Source organism: Aotus nancymaae, unplaced genomic scaffold (genome assembly GCF_030222135.1).
Source record: "Aotus nancymaae isolate 86718 unplaced genomic scaffold, 86718_ANA_hifiasm-v0.15.2.pri h1tg000064l_1, whole genome shotgun sequence".
NCBI classification, from domain to species: Eukaryota; Metazoa; Chordata; class Mammalia; order Primates; family Aotidae; genus Aotus; species Aotus nancymaae.
This window is the reverse complement of record NW_026988479.1, coordinates 3,060,289-3,085,267: the sequence shown is the minus strand read 5'-3', so window position 1 is coordinate 3,085,267 and position 24,979 is coordinate 3,060,289. Positions and strand designations below refer to the sequence as shown.

The window sequence follows — 24,979 nt, the reverse complement described above, 5'->3', positions numbered from 1 at the left end:
CTCAGACCATTGACCCCAAGACTGCTCTCCATCTTAGGTGAAACCAGAGAGAAGTCCTTACCTTTTCCCTCCTTAAACAATTCTGTAAAAATTCATTTATCTGCCTGGGTGTGCTATAAATTTAAAATGATTCTGTCAGAATCAGAAATGTAGTGTCAACACAGGGCATAAGTGAGTGGGATGGGTCAACATAGGGCATATTGTGAAAATAGGTTTAAGAAGCTGACGGCAGGCAGTGGAGGAAAAAGTTCAGTGAGAGGGGAAGAACAAAACAGGCTCAGGAAGCTTAGATGCACAAACACTGGAAGTCAGGAAGAAAACAAAGAGTCTCCATAATGTGGACAATTCCTTTTTCACTCATGGTCTTGTGGAAGTATGAATAATGAACATGCTCATTTCATTGATATCCTCCTACTAATTGAAGGACATTTTCTGTTCAGTGACAGAGTGACCTGCGGTTCCAATTACCAGCCACTGATGAGGTTCCCCTCTTTGGAGGTCTGTTTAGCATATTATTTTGTTTATTAATAAAATTATGTTAATTTACTATACATTTTATGTAATGGTAATTTCCATCATGATTCATGTTCCCAAACAGGCTATGCTTCTTGAATTATACCCTACAGGGTCATATATCAGCAGTTTGTAAACTTTTGATGCTCAGAACGTTTTTACATTTCTAAAAATTACTGGGAACTTTTAAAAGCTTTTGTTTATATGGGCTATATCTACTGATATTTACTGAATTAGAAATTAAAACTTAGAAATTTAAAAGTGCTTTTATTAATTTGTTTAAAAACAATAAACTCAGTATATGCTAACATGAAAATATATTTTAATTAGAAATAACTCTTTTTCAAAACAAAACAAAAAGCAAACAGTAAAAAAGTGGTATTGTTTTAGGTTTGCAAATTTCCTTAATGTCTGGCTTAATAGAGGACAGTGGGACTTTCATATCTGCTTCTGCGTTCGTTCTGTCATGTAGAATCTGGAAAACTCTACTCATAAAAGAATGATAGCAGAAAAGAATAATAACCTATTAGTATTATTATCCAAATAGGTTTAACTCCGAAGATCACTTAAGAGTGTTAGCAACCTCCAAGGGATCTCTTGGATAAAATTTTGAGTACCTCTGTATTGGACCACTGCTTGTCACTAGACACTCATTCAATAGTCTCAAGAGATTTGCATTGGTATAACTCTAAACTTCAACATTTAACATTTCTGAGGCTAATAAATGAGATCTTCACACATAAAATGCATGGTCTTCCAAAATTTTCTCCCAGAAGCTCCAGGGACTGAAAAATAGAAGAAAACCTATTTCCAGGAAATGGGTTAAAACAAGCTGTCCAACCTGTAGCCCGTGACCCACATGCAGCCCAGGATGGCACTGAATGTGGGCCAAAACGCATATGTAAACTTTCTTAAAACATTATGAGGTTTTTTTGTGATTTGTTTTTTTAGCTCATCAACTATCCTTAGTGTTAGTGTATTTTATGTGTGCCCCAAGACAATTCTTCTTCCAATGTAGCCAAGGGAAGCCAAAAGATTAGACACCTCTGGGTTGAAGGATCTGACATAATAGCTAAGGATGGCAAGATTTAGAAGATCTATGAAAGGAAATTAAAATCATCCAGAACTTGGATGAAGAATCTATAGCATAAGTGGTAAATCGAGTCTGCATGGAGTAATCCATAAGAAATGAATCATTTTTAACATCTAGTGATTCTAATATAAGATAGTTGGGTAACCACGGGTTACACAGTCACCTGAAACTTGAGATCGGTTTTGAACCCGACTTTCCCCTCAGCTCCTACATTTGATTAATCACCAAATCCAACTCATAAATATATCTTGTTTCTGTCTTCTCTCCACCAATAAATTAGGCCTTTATCATTTCCAAACTGGATTTTCATAAGAGCCTACACATTGATCTGCCTGGCTTAGGTCTGCCAAATCTGTCCTCAGTACCCTAATTGTTTTCTCTCTTGAGCACAGATATGAACGTGCCTCCTTCTATGGCCCTCCTTGCCTAGGGGTCAACTCCAAGCGTAAAATGGAAAAAACATGAGCTTTGACATAAAAGGGACAAGTAATGAATTCTAATTTGACTTAGGACCTCATAGGAGTTACTGTCTGAGCTTCTTCCATGGGGTATATTAATGAAAATTTGACTCTAAGAAATGGGGCCTTTGTTTTTCCTTAGATTAGATTAGAAAGGTGAGAGAGGTTATGATACCTTTAAAGAACTGAAAGTGGTGTAATAGTGGTATACAGGGAGTGGTGTAAGGTCAGCTGGAGAAACAAGCAGGTGGTCGTATCATAAATGGCATTGTAACATCTGTTAGAGCACAGATTTGGCCCTGACAGTGAAAGCGGGCTAATTTAAGATTTAAAGTTGAGAAATATGAGGTCTGTGTTACAGAATCTTCATTCTGGTTGTAGTGTTGAGGAGTCATTAAGGGCCATAATCAAGGTAAAGTCAGGAGAGGCGCTGCAGACCGTGACCTAGACAGGAATGACGACAGTGGAGAGAGGGATTCAAGAATGATTTGGGAGTCATCACCCAGAGTACTCAGCAATTGATTGCATATGAGGGGTGAGGAAAAGGAAAGAATCAAAGCAACACAGACTGGCTGGCGGCACTGATCACTGGCCTAGGGAATGTGGGAGAAGAAACAGGCTTGGGGCAAGAAGCAGGCAAGTTGAATTTTAGAGATGGAGAGCTTGAGTTGGCTGTGGGAACCTTGGTGGAGCAGTTCAGTAGACACATAATTAGGTCTGGGTTCAGGGAAGACCTGGACTAATGGTGAGGACTTAATGCTTTTCAGCAGATTGTGTACCCTAAAGTCGGATCACCAAGGAGAGCATATAGAAGGAGCAGACAAGAGGCCTGCAAGCCCGCAAAAGAGCTTTCTTCATTTGCAAAATGGCATATACGCTTTTCCAGAACTGTTTGGAGAAATACATGAACTGAAATTCACAGGAGTACCAAACAGAATGCTTAGCTCATAGTATAAACTCAATAAATATTTATTGAATGAATAATTGAACAAAAGCATATACCTAACTTACTAATTTATCTGTAGACAGTAAGCAAAGGGAAAGTTCATTTACCGTCTCAAAGATAACCTTATGAACAAAATACAAGTTAAGCCCATACGAAAAGACACCACCTTCTAACAGCAGAACGATGAATCTTAAGGCAGGAGGCTTTTCGCTTTTTCTAAAAAGAGAAAGTCACATTTATCAGCACCGGTCAGCTATTTAAAACTGACCTCTGTTTGATCTTGACATTTACAAGCAAAAGGAAGTCTTTAGTTATGTAACAGGCCAGCAATCCACACACCCCGCCCGCAACAACAATACACTACAGAACCTGATTTGTCATTGTGTTTGAGTTTATTCAAAACAACACCATCTCTTCACCAGCTTCTATTTTTTTCCTTGCATTCTTTGAAGCTCCCAATTTACACCAACAAACCAGTAATGAGATGAAGATGAACATCTGCTTAAATGAGAGGTTGTCCGATTTTGTTTTGTTTTTTAATAAGGAGGGAACTTGTCTGCTGTAAAATCAATCAGAACTCTGGCTAGCCAAATTGTTTAATGAAGTTCCTGATAACTAGATTTCATGTTGATAAGGAACCCATTCCAGGTCAAACAGACTGCTTGTGATTTTATGGCATTAAAGTAGACTTCAAAATAGTTCTGAAAACAAAAACTCATTCACAAAACTCATGATTTCAGATTGGCATGTCAAGCATAATTTCTGAGCATTTGCAGAAATGAATACTCCTACCAAGGGCACATTGTTTATTTCAAATAAACTTGACATCAAAAGATCTACTGTTGCATATAAACAATAAAAAAAAAACAGAACATTTTTTGGACAATCTCAGTATGCATCAAATTACTTTTAGCCACTCAATACACACATTCAGTATCTAAAAATTTGCTAGTATCCTTGTTCCTTCTATTCCTAAACGTAAAGAAAAGATAGACTGGACACGAAGATGTACTAAGAGAGAAATGATGGGAATTTGTTTTAGGGTCTTAGGCATAACATGATTCATAATATCTTGCTGATTAGAGTTAAACATATTAGATTTTTGTGTGTGTGAGGCATTGTTTCAAGTCCAAGCTTTGTAACAATACAAATAAATATACCTGAAGAATTTAGCATAAATATTAGCAAAGTGGTTAAAACTCTTAAGAGAAAGTAAACTGTTAAAATCCTTCCTTTTCTGTTACTATGATCTATTTCCTTCTTTCTCACCAGCTGCTATTTGAGCCCTGTTTCATTGCTCATGGCACACTCTTACTACCTCATGGCCAAAGAAATCCTAAAAAGAAAAATCCTGTTTCTTTGAAAATGCCATCTTGAAGAGAAAACCTGAGCCCCAAGAACCTTGATCTAACCTAGGGCAATAATTTGGCCTTAGCGTTTATTGTTTACTGTCAAAAACAACAGGAATAACACACAAACACATGCACACACACATGCACACAGAGCTACAGTCACCAGTTTCTCAAGGACAAGAGCCCATAGGTTATTTTCAGGAACGAGACTTTCCGGTGGGATTTAAGGTCAAGCGTAGTCCCACAGACACCCATTAGTGTGGCCCAGCAATACTTAACGCCATCTGAAGCTCTATGTATTTTCAATGTTTATTTGTTTGCTGTTTCCTCCCAGTAAAATGTCAGCTCCATGAGTCAAGGATCTTATTAATCTTGTTTACTGCTGTATTCTCACTTCTAGATATCGTACCTGACATGTAGTGAATACTCAATAAATACTTGTTAAATGAACAAATGCCTGCTGGCCAACAAAAACAAACAAATAACAACAACAACAACAAAGAAACAAACTAAACTTGGCTTGATCTTGACTTTGAACAGTGTGCAAGGCCACAAATGCCCCAAATTGTGTTCTTGCAATAAGCCAGAATGGACCTGAAGGGGAACAGCATGTTGGGAAGCCAGTCAGAACAGATACAAGTCTTTTTCAGAATGGGATGGTTTCTTCTTCTGTGTTTTTGCCTCCTCTTGAATTTCCTTTAACTTCCTTGTTCATTCTGACAACATACACTTAATGTTTTCTTTCTTCAAATCAATATTACAGATGATTTGTCCCCACCTCTTACATTCCAGGAGAGTCTAATCATATGACTCCAACATGGAGGGGTAGCTTAGAGGTCAGCTCTTGCCATCTTCTGCTAACTTGAGACTTGGTTTTCTGTCTTGCTGAGATTATCTCTGCAAACTGTAACATGGGGGTCTTGGAGCAATATTATTTTGTCATACCTTCTACGTCTTTCCATATTTACAAGACATTCAGTTGTTAATGTATCTTTATAGAGCATTGACATTATGTCAGAGATTTAGAGAATTGAGAAACCAAATGAAGAAAACCTCACTCCATTTGTTGCAGTTTCAGATGATGAAACAAAATATCCCATATTTGTTTCTTTCCAGATGAAGTGCCCCCAAAACATCAATATCTCCCCAGGGACAAACCTGATGACTGGGGCTTCCAACCAGTAGTACCTGGTGAACGTCACCCAGTTATAGACAAATAGAATAGAATTGAGAGTCTGGAAATAAACTAATACATCTTTGACCAATTGATTTTGAATATAGATGTTGTGTTAACCCATTTTCACCCTGCCGATAAAGACATACCTGAGACTGGGCATTTTATAAACAAAAAGAGGTTTAATAGACTGACAGTTCCATGTGGCTAGGGAGACCTTACAATCATGGCAGAAGGCAAATGTACTTCTTACATGGTGGTGGCAAGAGACAATGAGGGCCAAGCAGAAGGGGTTTCCTTTTATAAAACCATCAGATCTCGTGAGACTTATTCACTATCACAGGAACAGTATGGAGGAGAATGCCCCCCTGATTCAATTATCTGCCACTAGGTCCCTCCCACAACATGTGAGAATTATGGGAGCTATAATTCAAGATGAGATTTGGGTGGGACACAGCCAACCATATCAGATGTGAAGATCATTCAATGGTGAAAGAATTGTCTTCAAGAAATAAAGCTGGGAAAACTGGATAGCCACATACAAAAGAACATGGAGGTTATCAGAACAGTGTACTAAGTGCATCAGTAGAGTCAAGCAGTTGAATGAGCAAGGCCTAGATTGCTATTTGCCAACCAAATATCCATTCTTCTCTTCTTAGTAAAAAAAAAAAAATCGGCCGGGCGCGGTGGCTCAAGCCTGTAATCCCAGCACTTTGGGAGGCCTAGGCGGGTGGATCCCGAGGTCAAGAGATCGAGACCATCCTGGTCAACATGGTGAAACACCATCTCTACTAAAAATACAAAAAATTAGCTGGGCATGGTGGCACGTGCCTGTAATCCCAGCTACTCAGGAGGCTGAGGCAGGAGAATTGCCTGAACCCAGGAGGCAGAGGTTGTGGTGAGCCGAGATCGCGCCATTGCACTTCAGCCTGGGTAACAAGAGCGAAACTGCATTTCAAAAAAAAAAAAAAAAATCCCCCTACTTTTGGGAGTGGCAATGTGCCCAGCTAAATATTTGTATTTCTCAGCCTTCATGCAAATAGAACTAGTCAGTAATATATAACAATTCATTTACTTAGGGTGCCACGGAAGTTCTTAAAAGGGGCTGCTCAGCTGACAGTTGTCCATCCCTATTCGCACATGCCTCTTCCTTCTCTATGACGCCTGAAGTGTAAGTAAGGTGGCTGCAACTGCAAGAGTATCTTGGACCCGAGGATGGAAGCCATATTTGTGAATGTAGAAAGAGATAGATCTTGGGCCTCTGAAGGTTGTGGACCTACCTGTCTTCAGATGCCTATGTCCACACTTACTTTAGATGAGTGAAAATTGTCTACTTTCTTTAGGCCATTCTGATTTGGGTTGTCTATCTAATGTACCCAAACCTAATTACACTTGATTCAGTCACTCCCATGCAGCTGGAGAACACAGGATAAGGGTGAAAAAGAACCTCAGCTTGAAGATCTGGGTTAGCATTTGGTACCTAAGCTAGATAGGAACTTGTTATAAATGCAAAGTTTTGAAACTTACCTCAGATCTATGAATCATAAACACTAGAGATAAGGCCCAGCAATCTGTTTATCAGGCTCTTGAAGTGCCAGTTTGAAAACCTAGGCAAATTCTTCTTGTTCGATGTTGCTGTGTAAGAAATTTCTGTTAATTGTCTTTGGCCTATGACCACATGCTGTTAAGAACAGGGGCTTTCATCAATGATAGACTGGATAAAGAAAATGTGGCATATATATACCATGGAATACTATGCAACCATAAAAAGTAGTTCATGTCCTTTGCAGGGACATGGATGAAGCTGGAAACCATCATTCTCAGCAAACTAACCCAAGAACAGAAAACAACCACATGTTCTCACTCATAAGTGGAAGTTGAACAATGAGAATACATGGACACAGGGAGGGGAACATTACACGTTGGGGACTGTCGGGGGGTGGTGGTCTACAGGAGGGATAGCATTAGGAGAAATACCTAATGTAGATGATGGGGTGATGGATGCAGCCAATCACCATGGCACATGTATAACTATGTAACGAACCTGCATGTTCTGCACATGTACCCCAGAACTTAAAGTACAATAAAAAAATTAATTGTTTAAAAAAGAATAGGGGCTTTGAATTTTAAAAATACTTCGGTTCTACTTGTAGATTAACAATTCATATTAGTCTTTTCTCATGCTGCTGATAAAATCATACCCAAGACTGGGTACTTTATAAAGGAAAGAGGTTTCATGGATTCACAGTTCCACATGACTGGAGAGGCCTCACAGTCATGGTGGAAGGCAAAGGATAAGCAAAGGCACATGTTCCATGGCGGCAGGCAAGAGAGCTTGTTCAGGGGAACTCTGATTAATAAAACCATTAGATCTCATGAAACTTATTCACTACCAGGAGAACAGTATGGGAGAAACTGTCCCCATTGTTCAATTATCTCCACCTGGCCCTGCCCTTGATATGTGGGGATTATTACAATTCAAGGTGAAATTTGGGTGGGGACATAGTCAATCCATATCACAATTTATTGACTATACGACCTGTAGCGAGGTCATATTGTCCTCAATAGAAAATTGGGTTATTGTGTAGCTAAAATGAAATGTCTATAAATCTAAACATGACACATGGAAAATTGTAGGTGCTTAATGAATGTTAGTTCCTCCACTCGCCATCTATCATTTATAATGCATTGCGGGGGTCTGGTCCTAGGCATGTATTTCTGCAGAATGTGAGATTAGACACCCTCCCCCACCTCCTTGCTTCTGTTATTATTTAAGATGAGAGAGAACTTAAGGCAGGGGAAAAAAAGAAAGGGAAAGGCATTTTCTTTACATATAACTTAAGTGTTCAGGTTAGCCATAGAGTGAGGATACAAGATTGCCTTGTTCCTAGTTTTATTTTGGGCATTAAAAGACCTTAATAAATGTCTCTCTCATCAGGCAAGAGGAAACAATGCCCAGCTCACACATGAATTATTACTAAGAAGTCAGAAAAATGCTCACACATGCTTTTTCTGAATGTTGGGAAATAAAACTACCACATTTTTCTCATTGAAATTTCTTTGCATTTTGAGTGTCTCCAAAAAAACCTCTCTTAATGGAAGCAAAAGGGGCAAAAAACCAAAAAGGGACCCCTTGCTGTATTTTGCCTATGCCTCATCCCTACCTGGGAGAAACAATGATAAGAAAAAGAGGTCAACTTTCCCACCCAGTTTTCCACCTCCTATCCCCTGCACCAAATCATGAAATCTTCTTTCTAGCTAGTTTTTATGGCATGCTGAATATGAGGGTTCTTCAAAAATATCATGGAAGTGCATATTTTGAAAAAATTATGCATGGATTTCAAAAATAGTTTACACCAAAAGAAACTCACACTAACTTGTTGTAGCACATGTGAACAGGATCTAGTTTGAGTACTAAGAAGGATGACACAGTTTGAAAAGAGGCCCTATCAGAGGAACATGAATTCTGCTAAAGTAGAAGCAAGAACAAACATCAAATTTACATGAAACTTGGGTTTAAAGAATAGTGAAATTATTGATGCTTTACAAAAAGTTTATATATACAATGCTCCAAATAAATTGGCAGTTTATATGTAGATAATTCATTTTAAAAGTGACGAGACCATGTTGAAGAAGCAGCATATGCAGTAGACCATTTGCATCCATTTTTGAGGAAAAAATTTATCTTGTTTGTGTCCTAATTGATGGACAATTAATAAGAGAAACAATAGCCAACACCACAGACATCTTAACTGGTTCGGCATACACCATCCTGACTGAAAAGTTAAATTTGAGAAAACTTTCTACTTGATAGCAATGGGTGCCAAAACTTTTGCCAAGATCAGCTGCAGATAGGAGCAGATCTTTCAATGGAAATTTTAAACAAGTAGGATCAAGACCCTGAAGCATTTCTTCAAATTGTAACAGGAGATAGAACGTGGCTTTGCCAGTACAATCCTGAAGACAAAGCACAATCAAAGCAATGGCTACCAAGAGGGGGAGGTGGTCCAGTCAAAGCAAAAGTGGACTGTTCAAGAGCAAAGGTTGTAGCAATAGTTTTTTGAAATTATCAAGTCATTCTGCTTGTTGGCTTTCTGCAGAGCCAAAGAATGATAGCATCTGCTTATTATGATAGCGTTTTGTGAAAGTCAGCCAAAACTTTAGAAGAAAAACACCCAGGGAGTCTTCATCAGGGTCTTTCTCCACCATGACAATGTTTCTGCTCATTCTTCTCATCAAACAAGGGCAATTGTGCAAGAGTTTCCATAGGAAATCATTAGGCATCTTCTTTATAATACTGATTTGGCCACTTCTGCCTTATTTTTGTTTCCTAGTCTGAAAAAAAAAACCTTTAAAGGGAACTCATTTTTCTTTAGTTAATGATGTAGAAAAGGACTGTGTTGAAATGGTTAAATCCCCAGGACCCTCAGTTCTTTAAGGTGGACTAAATGACTGGTATCATCACTTCAAAAGTGTTTTGAGCTTGATAGATCTTATGCAGAAAAATAAAGTTTATATTTTTAATTTGTATTGTTTAATTCCATTTTTCCACAAACTTTATGAAGTTCTCTCTCATGTAACTTATATTTTGCTAGGTATGGTACCAAGAAGATGTATGAAACTAATTCTGACTACATAGTTCTTACTGGATTCACCTCCTGACGCACACCTCCACCCCGCCCCAGCTTGCCAAGAAAAACAGCTCCCAGCCAGGACAAAATCAGGTAATGGGCAGAAATAGACACTCCAAGAGATGAAGCAGAAAGGAAAGACAAGGTTAAAGAACTAATGTCCCTTTACAAGATGTAGAGATGAGAAAGAGCAGAAGAGAAAACTGGATGGTAGAAAAGCCAGCCAAGTTAGGAAAAGGGAGCTTGGGTAGGGGGCATTGTGTGTATGAGAGAAAGAGAGACTTTTGTGATAGGTTGGTACTCATTAAATTATGTGGCTCAAGGCATAAAGAGAACTACACAGTTCTGTTATGACCACTGGTGGGAATGAAAATAAACAGATATTTATTGAGAACCTACTGTCTTAGTTCATTTGGGCTGCTATAACAAAATACCATGAACTGGCTAGCATAGAAACAATAGGAATTTCTTTCTTTCTTACAATTCTAGAGGCTGAGAAGTGCAAGATCATGGCATCAACAGATCTGGTGTCTTGTGAGGGTCTGTTTCCTGGTTCACAGATGGCAGCTTCTTGCTCTGTCCTCACACAGTGGAAGGGGTGATCACAGGAGCTCCCTTGAGCCTCTTTTATAAGGATACTAGTCCCATTCCTGAGGCAGTGCCCTCAGGAACTTATCATCTACCAAAGATCCCACCACCACATACTATCATATTGAGGATTAGGTTTCAATATATGATTTTTTCTTTTTTGAGGGGGGAGTGGGGTGGGGAACAGAAACATTCAGCCATAATACCTACGAAGATGCAGATGCCTATCCCATGTAATCCTCACAGCGGCCCTCTGAAACTAGTTTACACCCTCCTAGATAAGACAACGGTAGCTGAGGAGACAAAGTGAATTGCTCAAGGCCATAAAGCTAGCAAATAGTGGAGCAGGAAAAAAGCCTGGGCTCTCCCTGATGCCTGGAGCTGGGAACCAGAAGCCATTGGTAATGAGAGAGACTCTGGGCTAACACTGCTGCCAAAGGGAATGTTGTCTCATAAACTCTGCGTTGACATGCATCTGGATCCAGGCTTCATTGCAAAAGTATGGGTTTTCTTGACACTTTCTTTTGTCTCAGCACAAAAGCTGTATGGTATATTTGCTTGTATGTGGTCATAAACAGCAGTTCACCAGAGTCCCTTTCTTTGTCCTCCTATATTCACTGGTGATAGAAGCCAGCACACATGAAAAAATTTCTTTCTTATGGGCTTCTCTAGAAACCCTTTTACTTTTCATCTTTCTTTCACATTCCTAACAGCTTTTCTCTCTTTCTTATTCATCCTTTTTTTTTTAATCTATTACTCATCTTCCAGGCATTTAGCTTTCCTCTCACCTGATCTTAACCTATAGGAAACATAATAAAGTCTTTTCTTAAGCAAAAGATGGTAATGTGTTGAGTAGTTTATCATTATAATCCAGGTTAGAAGTTGGAGTCTAATGACACTTTCTCAGTCTAGGTTGGCTGAATTGCTGCAGTTATTTCTCAAAGCCTTGACTTACTCAGATTATAAATCTTAATTGCAGACTATCCTGATCTCATTTTTTTTTTATTTTGACATTAGTGACTTGACTGTGGAGAAATAAAGAATAATTGTAAGCGAAAGTGAAGCCCAACAAAGAATTCTGTTGACTGTGTGACCTCATCAAGGAAGTGGCCACAACTTTCTTATTTCTTCGCTATTTCTAATCTTTTTCTTTGTAACAGTGGACCTTGCTGAAGGAGACCTTAGAAGTGTTCAGTTCGCATAAACTGAGCCCAGGACCAACAGATGATTAATGTAGGTAACAACCCTAGGCACCTATACTTTCCAATCTGAGTTAATTCTATGCTCTCAGAGGCAAGGCCAAGAGATAAAGACTTGAATAACAGTGAGAGTAACCCTTTTCTCAAAGGCAGGATCCATTGTTTGATAATAGTGTAAGCTTCCAATGCTTTGTTACGACACAAATCTTGGTTCTTGTCATTTCTTCCACTCTCCCCATCTCATTCTACTCTACCAGGCCAGACCATAATTTGGGTTACCAGTAAAGGCAAGCTAGCATTCCCAACATCCTTTGACAAATCCTAAATTAATGACATTTAGAAGAAGCCTTAACATCTATAGCAGGCAAAAATATTCCTTCAAACACATACATACACACACACACACACACACACACAGATTGACACAGATTGAGAGAGAGCGTGTGTGTGTTTGTGTCTGTAATCATTGTTTTTAACACTAAAGACAATCTTTCTTCAATCCCTTAGTGGCACGGCCTGGTAAGGAAGACAGTGGCACCCAGTGGACAAATGTTTGATTGTTTGAGACAGATGTTCCATTCTGAAATATTCTCAAGAATATTCTCAGGAAATATCAGTTTCTCCCCTTTCCCTATCCTCTCATCCATTTGTTTTTAATGTCAACTTAAATTTTAAAATAGGAGACAGAGGACTGTTCTTAAAGTTTTTATCTTTTCAAGGAAAAGACCAGACTCAAACACCGGAGAAAGCAAAAATCTCAGGATTAAATTCTCTGACAACAGTGTTGATTGACTCCTCTTAACAGTAACAGTGAAGACAGCCAAATCTCATCAAATGCTCAAGTTAATTAAAAATGTAATATTGAAAACGCCTGCAATGTGCTTTTACACATCATACTCTCCGTTTCCTCATACCATGGCCAACTTCCAATTCAACTTACTTGGTTATGCAAATTTGGCAGCTTCAAGAACTATATTTTAGTACAATTAATAAACACAGATCCTGCAACTTAATGCTATTGTGCAGTTTATCTTGGAGTCATATAAACACCTATTTTCATTCTCTATGTCTTCCAATTATTCTATTGTCTGTGAGCTACTTGGGTAGAGAGGCTCTGGTTTATATGTCTTTCTCCCCAAAACACCTAACCAGCACCTTACTGATGGTAAGTACAAAGAAGTGAAGTGAAATCCAGTTTCCATTTTATATATTTAATCTGATAAATATTGAAAAAATAAATACATCTAATTGTTTGGTGTTATACAAAGAGATTATTAAACTAAGAATCTTAAATATTAGGGGCTATTTGTGAAACTGTCATTGCAAAATTATGACAATGAAAGAAATAAGACCTAACTGACTCTATCTTACTTCTAACCCTTAAGCTGTCCTTGCTCATTCTTGGGCATAGGCTGAACCAACTTTGGGAAGGAATTCAGTTTACGGTTTGACTCTGAAACAAAATTGATAATAGCCCTTTCCTGAAAATACTCCCTTCTTGCCTGGGGTCCAGTCTGCCTTTGCAGAACTACCAAATTAGCCACAAGATTAGAAATTACAATTTAGGGGTCAGGTAGCCTCTGGCTCCAAGAGTCTGAACCTCCCCAAATTGTTCCTGGATTCACTATTGTAAAACCTAAGATCAATGCTTGACATATTTTGCAGACCCTGCAATGGATGGATCAGCTGACACCACCCAGATCGTAATCTGGGCCAACCAGTTCTGTCATTGCAACCAGGCACAGAAAACATGAAGAAAACCTAACTTCGACCCCCTATGATTCCATCTCCAACCTGACCAACCAGCACTCCCCACTTCCCAGACCCCTTCCTGCCAAATTATCTTTAAAAATTCTGATCCCCGAATGCTCATGCTTGGGGAGACTGATTTGAGTAGTAATAAAACTTCTATGGTCTCTTCCTGCACAGCTGGCTCTATGTGATTTACTCTTTCCCCATTGCAATTCCCCTGTCTTGATAAATCAGTTCTGTCTAGGCAGCAGGCAAGGTGAACTCACCGGATGGTTACATTTGCAATGGATAAAAATATTTTCTAAAGAACAAAAGGATTGGGTACTCTTATGAGTGAATTGAATCTTACTGATTCAAATGAGATATTATTAAAAGCCATTTGATCACCAAAAAAAACCCCTATGTATCTTCTTACTATAACCTAATCCCAGCAGGGGTACCCTCCTCTAGTTATCCATTGAAAAATCCTTCCTGATTTGGAGACTCTGAAATTCTTAGTTTTTTTTTTTTTTTCTTTGAAGTGTTATCTCATGTTGATCATTATGTTCTTGGTAATTCTTAATTTTGCCACAGTTCAAGGCTTGTTTTTGTTTGTTTTAGAAAAAAGAAGCAGTTGGCAGGCTAGAGCTATGGCTTGAGGCTGAGATGGAAACTTTTCCAAAAGGGCAACACATTTTTATTAACTGACACAAGTACCCTGTGACCCCTTGCATCGACCGCATTTAGTCAGTAAACAATAAGTAGATACCAAAGTAAGGGATGTATTTTTTTTCAGTAAGCTGAAAAAGAAATGAAGGGCATTTGTGTGTATCACTACATTACACATTAATCATACTTCTTTTTCTCATAACACAAGCACCTTTCCTCCTTAGTTTCTGCCAAATTTCTTATAAAATTCTGATGCAATTAGCTCTTACTGTACAAAGAGTCTACCTTTATTATTAAAAGCACCTTAAAATTCGTTTTTTTCAAAAGTATCTAAAATATATTTTTATCTAAATGTATCAATCCAGGAGAAATTTATAAACATTTCTAACATTGCAGGGCCTCCTCTATCCTTTTTCCTCCACTGACTGTTCACCAAGAGAGAGCACTGGGGGACCCAGACTCCAAGCGGCTTTGCCTTCTGGGGCAAGCCCCTCTGATTAGGGGAAAAGGCAACAGTAGTTGCACTATTTGCAAAGTATAATCTTATTGGGAAATGTTCCAGCCCTGGCCTGCGCTTTACTGATAACCCACAGCCACTGCCTCTGAAATCATGGACCTATTGTACATGCAAAGCACCTGTATAAGGCGTCCAGGCCAGCTGGTGCAGGCCAGGTTCACTCATCATCTGCTACTTTGCTTCTGTGAGTTCCAAAAACCAAAGAGGGATGTCAATATTTGAAAAACTCTCTTCCAAGTAAAATTTCCTAAAATAAAAGAAAATTACATCTGCGTGACTCCTATAGGCTTTACCTTTGAGCTTATCTGCTGATAATGCAAATATGCTTTGTTTATTCTGGGAAACCACTTAGTTAAAGAAGGTTCGCCTAACTCACGGCCTATGGTGAATGAAAGTCAAATAAAATATAAAGATGAAAAAGGTTTAAAGGCTTGCCATACAGACTAAAGTAAGCACTGTTATGTCTAAAATGAATGGAATGCTGTGTGTGTGTGTGTGTGCGCGCGCACATAACTGCAATGTGTATGTGTGTGTGTGTGTGTGTGTGTGTGTGTCAGTAGAGGCAGAGGTTAAAACGTGTTTACATTTAGACTTGCCATGCTGCGCACTGAGGAACATTTGTTTCCAGTTCCCATGACAGATATTACCTGTTCAGATAAAGCTTTAGCCTTTTCTTCTGCTGCTTTCAGGCAAATCTCCAAGGACTCAAGTTGGGCCAAGGTAAATGCCATCTGTCCAGTGTCCAGGGACACTTTCTTTAAAAAAAAAATCAAGTATTACTTTTTGACATGGATAGTTTGAGCGCATCTCAAACAATCTTATAAACTAAAGATGGGCTTGATAAACTCACAGAAATCCTCCCCTTTTCTTAACACAAAAATAAAACAGCAAAATGTTTTAACAATTGTTTTATTTAACATATAGAGTGTAAAACAAGTAAAAAACAAGTAATCACAATGAACAGCTTTAGAAAGTTAGATTAAATAACTGTTGTTGGAATTGGATTACTTTGAAACTTTCATTCTTACTTCAAAAGGTTAGGATTAAAATTTCACATTCCTAATGGAAGACGTCACCTAAAATGTCTACGTTTTTAACAGTCACCTAACAGTGGGAACAGAGTCAACTGAATTCAGAGAAACTGTTTCCTCTGATCTTCACCTGCTTAGCACATGCCATTAAAACAAAGATACCACATGTTTTAGAACCAAATCATTCTTCCCCAGAGCCTGGCTATATCACTCAAATCAGCAGATGTGTAGACTCTGACTCTCAAAATTTTTCCTTTTCTTTTTTTTTCCAAGCGGAGTTTCACTCTTGTCTCCCAGGCCGGAGTGCAAGGATGTGATCTTGGCTCACTGCAACCTTCACCTCCTGGGTTCAAGCGATTCTCCTGTCTCAGCCTCTGGAGATTACAGGCGTGTGCCACCACATCTGGCTAATTTTTGTATTTTTAGTAGAGACGTGGTTTCAACATGTTGGCCAGGCTGATCTTGAACTACTGACCTCATGATCTGTCCCCCTCGGCCTCCCAAAAGTGCTGGGATTATAGGCATGAGCTACTGCGCCTGGCCTCAAAATGTTTCTAAAGTTACTTTTTCTAAAGTTACTTTTTCTCAGATACAAGCTAACGAGTATGCAAAGTTGGTATGAAAATATCAGGTACAGGCCCTACTGAGACTAGACACTTCCTAGCTACTCTTTTTCTATTGTTTATTGTGATAATTAATAATTACAAAGCAATATGAAAAGTTGGAAAACCTTGTATATGCTAGGATGATGACCTTCCTATAGCTTCTCTGGATGTGTCCTGTTTCCTTATGAATACTCCTGCTCCTGCTGCTACTTCCAATGAGCCCCATAAAGAATGAACTTCGTTCCTACATGCCTTAAAGGTCTAACTTCTGCTTCACTTTTCCCTCTGGTTTATGAGACCACTGATTTTACATGTGTGCATTTCCTGATGATACAATAGAGCCATCTGGTGGCAAATGGAACCAGGTGTAAAAATACAGCATTCATTCAGCTTCTATAATTGTTTGTACTATATGCTGAACCTCGAGGCTTTGCCACTGGCTTCTGATATAAACAGAATTCTATGGGATGAGGGGCAAAAACATATTGCTATGTCACAAACAACCTGGTTCCACAGTCAAGTTCTGCCACTACGGGTGCATACTCACCCTCAGAAGTTTGCCTTTAGGGAAGGAATATCTCAGGCTGGAATGATGTTACTAGGAAGTGAACCAATTGTCCTCGGATTCCTAACGGTTCCAGTAATTTGAAAAGTGGGTTCAAAAATTCTCCAAAAAAAATTTCTCTAAACAAAATTCTTGTATATTTACACTTAGAGATGAATACATGCTGTAAGACATTATATGCAGAAATGGGGAATTGTCACAGGCCAAACTATTTTTAAAAGATGGGAAATCCCTGATCTAGACTGCTATTTCCAGGGAAAATTTTCTTGTTGAATGTTTGATCCCAAGAGGAAGTTTTTAAAATTTGTGTGAGTAGACTCAGCAAGATCACCTAATCCATTTCTCCAGGACTTCCTCTCCAAACACCCAACATTTCCCCAGCCAAGAAGGACAAACATTTCCATAAGACAAAAGCATTATAAGTCAAAGGCAAATGAAGCAGGCCTAACCGAGGACTGTTATGAAATAACACAGGACTTTCTGTACAAATTCAGGAAATTGTCAGATGTTTTGGGACAGGGAAAGACCTGAGCAAACCGTGGAGATGCAAAGTTGATCTTCTGCACCCTCACTCCAGCTGCAATGGGTACTGGCTGCTCTCCGACCTGCCTTTCACCTTCCCCCACTCCCTTAAGTGAAAGAGCCTATACAAAAGCAAGCACTTTTAAAATAGGAGTAACCCCATTAACAGTACAAAGGCAAAGGAAAATAAAGTCAAAAACAATTTCAGAGATAAGTACATACATAAAGATAGAGGTTTTGGAAGTGGGTATGTAGTTTCAAAGACTAAAAAAGTTAGATGTACTCAGTCGTTGTCCGGTGCAATGGCAGAAGGGCAGAAAGGCAGGACTTCCATTATTAATTTTATTTTACATCCAGGTATGTTCGGACACATACAATTTGTGGTAATAATGAAAATGAATATTCTAAGTGGTTAAAGTAGTCGCAAGCGAATTATATTAATCAACAGTCTGTTACATGATATCAAAATGATGAAAATATAGGCAATATGTAGGTGTTTGGGAATTGAACCTGTGTATGGATTTCCACATGGTAAATTCCAACCATTTAATAATAATTCCCACTGTTAATTTCTACTTTTTGTCTTAAAATTGTATACCTAAATATAAGGTTATTATCTAAATACATATACCTAATGTAGCCAAGATGAACAATCTAAAATGACACCAATTAACACTAAAAATTCAATAAACTCTTTGATTACAGTAAAGATACCTGACTATTATTATGCATGGATGTTGAGGTTGATAGTCTACTAATTGAACAAATCTTGCATGACACTGTTAGAGCAGACTTCGTTTTGGTTGCAAACGTTTCTCATTTGGGAATTTAAGGGAAGATTTACATATTATTTTCTAATTTTATATTTCTTGATTTCTTAATCTATTCCAGGACCTTCTGATTACCCCCTACCTTGTTATTAAGTCTTTATTTCTCTGTCCTAAAATGACAGCTATACAAACTCTTTGACCCTTAAGGACTGGCTCAAGGTTTCCGACTGATCCAACTTCATGTGCCGTAGCTAGAAAGGTTCCTGTCTGCAGAAGCCAGAAAGGACTTTGCTGAACAGTAAGTAGGAGCCTGATAAATAATTGTTGATTGATTAAAGGTTTGGAAGTCAAGGAAGGTGGTTGCACCAGAATGAGCAGTCCTTCATGCTGAGAGGCTATAACAGTGACTTCTTTGAGCAATACTTTTCATGCATCTGACCTGGGACACTGACAGGGATCAGAGCCACAGAGAAGTTCTCCTTGCCATGGTCAAGGGCCAGGTTGTGCAGATGAGGGCAAGAATGTGGTCACGAGATTAAGTGATGGTAGGGTTGTTGTAAGAATTGAATGATTTGATGGATGAAGTGCTCAATAAATGTCAATAATTCCATTATCCCGATTCCTATAAAGAGAATAATTTGATATTAAGACTCTCTAGCTTATTTTAAAGCCCTAGTAAAAGAAAATACCTATAGGGACACTTTTGTAACAGCAGTGGGAAATTCAGTCAAGTTTGTAATTAAAACAGTTAATGTATTAAATACCTGTATGTGCATTTATTTAAGAGCAATATTTCTAACTAAAAGTGAGGTTATGGCAAATTTCACCTTTGTGGAAGAACATTTTGATAGAGGTCAGTTTTAGAGACTTGAATGTCTCTGAAATCTGAGGCTCCTAATATGTCAGAGTTCCAGCAGCAGCTCCTGCTCGATAGTACAGTAACTTCCTGCCAGATAGATACATTTGCAAATATCCTGTTTGATATATATTCATTACTGCTGTCCATTCCTCTCTCCTTTGCTTGACAGGTATCTATCACCCTATTCTTCCTTACCCTTCTACAACCTACTCATTTTCTCATGCAGACTCAAGTCTCCCCAGCTGATCATCTTCCCCCCTACCCACCACCCATGTCTCAGCCCCTCACCCTGGGCACATTTATTTCATCTCTCCCCGCTCCCCTTTCATGATCAGAATTCATGTCACAGTGGTAAGTTCATCATTCACATGTTCTTTTGTGTTTAGCATTTGCAATAGTTTCTTACACTAAATTGCCCATTTCTACTTAGACAAATATTTTAAAACTTAATTTTCCTGGTTCTAATCTATTCCAGTGAAAATAGCATTCCTCTGTGTTTGGGTTTGCCTTAATAGTCACCTAAGAAGACATTTAAATTTGAAATGTGAACCAACTACAACTAGTTGTTGAAATGCCTATCAATAAGCTGAGCAGAAGGTAGCCCTGGGAGGATGGTGACCCGGATGAACACTGCCTAAGGAGCACTCTGCTTGTAATCTGGAAGGCCATGGTCTAGTCTTACTTGATTTTAATTGACTGTGTGACTTTGGGCCAGCTACTTCATTTGTCTGCACCTCAACATTTTCATCTTTAAATGAAGAATGTATTGATCAAGGCCAGGAGGAAATAGATGGCCACTCCAATGCAGAAACTGAGGAGAGTTAAATGAAGGGACAATGTAGAAGGTGTGAGTAAGATTAAAGGAATCAACAAAGGTTGGTGAGGTATTCCCTGAAAGTACGGGTGCCCTTTGTCTTATCTTGACCTGAAGAGGTAGGGGAAGAGCAAAACTGCTGGGCCTAGAAAGAAAGCTTGAGGAGAGGAACACAGCCACGACCAACAATGTCTAGGCAGTCATGGTGGTTGGAGGGCAGCGGGGACGGGAAATAAACGAGAGGAGTAAATAGCCTGACTTTGTCTCCTCTCATCCCTTTCTCCCGTCTGTGTGTTTCATGAGCTGAGCTCAATAAGCCAGAGGGCTAGAGAGCCCAAATAAATGTCCAGAGAGATCAGTGTTCCCTGAAAAGATGACAGTTGGGAAGGGTGGAGAGTGGATAGGGAAGAGGAACAAAGAAACCTCAGCCCAAATGGGCTTAATTATATTAGTGGTTCCCAAATGCCACCTCATAGATCAGGGTGGTTTGTGGTAACATTTGTGCCAGCCAGCGACAAACGGACAAGGCATATTTTTAAAGATAACATGTGAATTGTTCATGAAGTCAAATTGATTCCACTTTAAAGACTGCCCTTTATTCTGAGATTGTAATCATTCTACTTTCTTTGGTGTTAAGAGGGTATTTCTTTAACAAATGATGGTGGTATATGGAAATTATTGTGTTTTAGCATCTTGAAAAAAATTGAAAAGTTGGCAGTCCTATTGGAACTAATTCTAATTATTTTGGGTGTGAAAATTCTTACTGGTTTATGAAATCTAAGTATAGAGACCTCCTATCTAAAAGATTTCTGTTAAATTGCGAATTGAATGTTTTGTCAGGTGGCCCTTCCAAAACTAGAGTCCCTGGATTCCCCTGGATCTAGTCCAAGATGGACTTGTATTCTATATCAACTTATCTGCCTTAGCAAGGTTCCAGGATACTTTTTTTTTTTAATAGAAATAAACACCTTCCTAAAGGTCAACCTTTCACCCTGTGAAATATTTAACTACTTTTCCATTTTTATAGCATCACTGATAAAAGCAAAAAGTACTGGAAAGAAATTGTTGACTCAGAGTTTAATTTATAAAAAGGTTGTTGGCATGGAAGTTAAAGAGAAATGACCACGTGACATTTGATAGCTTTATAAATAAATTTAAATAATAGCTTACCCAAAACTTTTAACATGCCAACTACTATTCCAATTCAGTTCAAAGCAATTCTATTCATTTAAGTTCAAAAAACATTTATTGAAGGCTCACTATTTGCCAGGCACTATAGTAGGCAATGGGGAAATAAGGAGTAACAAGGCAGACGTGATTAATACACTCACCAGGATTCTCAGCCTAGAATTTCTCTTCAATACAGAAATCTTGGGATTTGGGTTTATGTAAAAATGGAAAGAATGTCACAAGTTTAGTGGTTAATTTAAGATTTTTATGCTTACTCATAATACACTGCTTTGTGCTTTGGGGTTTTGTCCTTTCCTCTTTGATGAGGATTCTGGTAGATGTTAGAGGGTGGTAAGAGGGCAGTTCTAATCTGTTTTCAAATATTCCAGGTCTAGCTCTAGTAACATTGCTTTATAGGCTCTTGTATAAACAGCATCAGAGGAGAAAATGTTGCTTGCAAGCGATGGATGTCCTCCATGGTTTAAATGAAAGTTAATAGCAAAATAGGATCTGGATTAGGGGAGTTCTGAATTCAAGTTCGTATTGTATTACGTATGTTACAAAATCTGTTCTGTGACCTAAAATAGCCCTATACCATTCTGATTTATGAGCAACACAGACTCCTTTGAGTACCTGATAACATCTGTGAATTTTTTTATTGAAAAAAAAAGTGTGCACAGCTTAGACACACATATAGTAAGCACACATGCACACAATTTTGTATATGCTTTCAGGGTGTTTAAGCACCCTTCTCAATGTCATTCATGTAGTTCATATTAAGCAATACTTGTTTTGAAGAAATATCACATGCTAGCCACCTTTAATTTTTATTCAAAAACAAATTACGGGCTGGGGGTGCTGGCTCACACCTGCAAGTCCAGAATTCTGGGAGGCTAAGATGGGCAGATCTCTTGAGCTCAGGAGTTCAAGATCAGCCTGGGCAACATGGTGATACCCTTGCCTCTGCAAAAAAGAAAAATAATTAGTAGGTGGTGATGGTGTGTGCCTGCAGTCCCAGCTACTTGAGAGGCTGAGGCTGAAGGATTGCTTGAGCCTGGGAGGTGGAGGCTACAGTGAGCCGAGATTATGCCACTGCACTCCAGCTTGGACAACAGAGCAAGAATCTGTCTCAACAACAATGACAACAACGAAATTAAAAAAAAAATACTGTCTGTTTTTAAATAAAATTTTCAGGTAAGTGGGATATAAAATACTGCAAATACGTTTGCCATTTGTAAAAATGGTCGTTTTTTGTATGACAGGATTACTTATTTTCTCACTTATCATGCATGAGTTTAGATTTTGAGTACTTTGGCATGCTGACCAACAATGTTTTCATTCTCCAGCTGAATTTTAGTGTTTTAGGAAATGCACGTCTGTAGGACTTTGAAGTAGTTTATGAGTGAAGTGATAGAATTGATGAAATTTTATTGCCCAGGTCGATTGTGGCTTTTCAAAGTTAGTTTTGTTGTATAAATTTTGCTATACTGTGTAAAATTAACAGCAAATGTTTTATGATTGATAGTGTTCAGGCTGGAGGTAATTTTTTTCTATTGAAGAGTTTTAGATTCTAAATAGGTAAATTTTTAAAAATTTAAAAATTAATTACAATGATAAGAACTTCAATATTCCAACAATGCTATTTCTAAAACCTAGCAAGGAAATCCTTAGTTGAACTTGAAGTTTCATGAGAAAGCTTTTTCATGAGAAACGCTTTTTTTTTTCCTAACGGCCTGGCATTTGCACAGACTCCCTTCTTTACCAAGATCTGAAGGAGAAATGTGTTATGCATCCTTTCATATCAGATAAAAGTTTAGCAACAATTCTCATAGTACATTCCATTATGATAAGGCACAGAAGACAGATGGAAAGGTTCACTTTTGCTGTGAATTTCCACTTCTTTTAAGGTCTTGCAGTCAAAATGCTTCTAAGAGGCATGGCAAAAATATTGGAGAAGAAAGCATAATACAGCCAACAGTAGTTACTCAGTGGGTCTCAGTTTTCTCATCTGTGAAATGAGAAGACCTTCATACCTCTGCAACTTGACCTCTGCACTGAACATTTGGCAAGTTGTTTTGACTGCCTAGTGTCTTTCTCTGGAGAGTTTCTTATCCCATAAATCCTATCTTCCCAAGTTAAAAGCCAGGAGCTCTTTCTCAAGCATTCTTCACAGCCAAGGTGTAGGCATGGACTTAGACTCCACCAAGTCAGACACACAAGCGTGAAACTTCAATGTGGATGAGAATGAAATGAAAAAGGTGCCAAACAGCATGGAATCTGGCTTGGTGGATGGGGTCATTTGGTTTTCAGAGGCTACAGTGACAGAAGAAGTCATATCTCAGAGTCAGGGAAAGTAACCGGTTATACATCTGGTGGCAGCAGTTAACAGATTTGTCCTCAGAATCTGCAAGGTAATTGGGTATAGCCTCCAAAGTTGATTCTCTGACTCTCCTAAAGAACCTCTGAAATAGCTAATATTTTCCAGTAATTCTTTCCCTGCTGAATCCTAACTAGGTAGGTTCTGCTGATTTCAAATATGAATCTAACGATGCAAGGTCCTTGACCTAATTATACTTATTGTTTGTGTGACTTTAAGACAGTAATTTAATTATTCTGAGCCCCCATTTCCTCATCTATAAAAATGGAGAAGATGATAACTCCAGGAACTGCAGGGATGATTAAATGGGATAATGCAGGAAAATACTTAGTATAACGTCTGGTCCACAGTAGCAAGTAAAAAGAAAATTCTCTCTTTAAGCTGTAGGTTTTATGGGGTAGCTTCTGGGAGTTCACCGCCTAGGAGAAAGTCTGGGAGTTGATTGTAAGGACCAGAAGCTCTTGACTTTATGTGAATATATCTGCTAGCCTCTTTGTTAGAAAAGGCATGTCGTTATGCATAAACTAAGAGCAAAAATTCAAAAATGCAATGGGGAAGGGCACAGCCTTGTATCCTCCCCTGCCAGCTAAAAAGAATTTTTACTTGATCTACTCCTTTTTTTCTTTTCCTTGAGTTTCTTTTTAAAAAATTACATTATTTTATTTTAAGTTCCAGTTACGTGCATGGGATGTGCAGGTGCATATTCTTTGGTTTTCTCTTCCTGCATTAGTTTGCTGAGGATAATGGCTTCCAGCTCCATCCGTGTCTCTGCAAAGGACATAATCTCATTCCTTTTATGACTGCATAGTATTCCATGGTGTATATGTACCACATTTTCTTCATCCAGTCTATCACTGATGGACATTTGGGTGGATTCCACGTCTTTGCTATTGTGAATAGTGCTGTGAAAAAACATATGCATGCATATATCTTTATAATAGAATGATTTATATTCCTCTGGGTATATACCCAGTAATGGGATTGCTGGGTCAAATGGTATTTCCGGCTCTAGGTCTTTAAGGAATTACCATACTGTCTTCCACAATGAATGAACTAATTTACATTCCCACCAACAGTGTAAAAGTGTTCCTTTTTCTCCACAGCATCGCCAGCATCTGTTGTTTCTTGACTTTTTAATGATTGTCATTCTGACTGGTGTGAAACTGTATCTCATTGTGGTTTTGATTTGTAGTTCTCTAATGATCAGTGATGTTGAGGTTTTTTTCACATTTATTGGCCACATAAACGTCTTCTTTTGAGAAGTGTCTGTTCATGTTTTTTGCTCACTTTTTAATGAGGTTGTTTGTTTTTTTTTCTTGTAAATTTCTTTAAGTTCCTTGCAGATTCTGGATATTAGACCTCTGTCAGACAGATAGATTGCAAACATTTTCTCCC

At 38.4% G+C, this 24,979-nt stretch overlaps 1 protein-coding gene across 1 annotated transcript in view; it reads right to left on the bottom strand.

The window, feature by feature from the left end:
- CCDC192 (coiled-coil domain containing 192) overlaps nt 1-24,979 on the bottom strand; it is a 211,684-nt gene that overhangs the window by 156,593 nt on the left and 30,112 nt on the right. Inside the window, exon 3 of the mRNA XM_064366283.1 lies at nt 15,519-15,626. Within this exon, the coding sequence (XP_064222353.1) occupies nt 15,519-15,626 (108 nt within the window). The remainder of the gene's footprint in view (nt 1-15,518; nt 15,627-24,979) is intronic.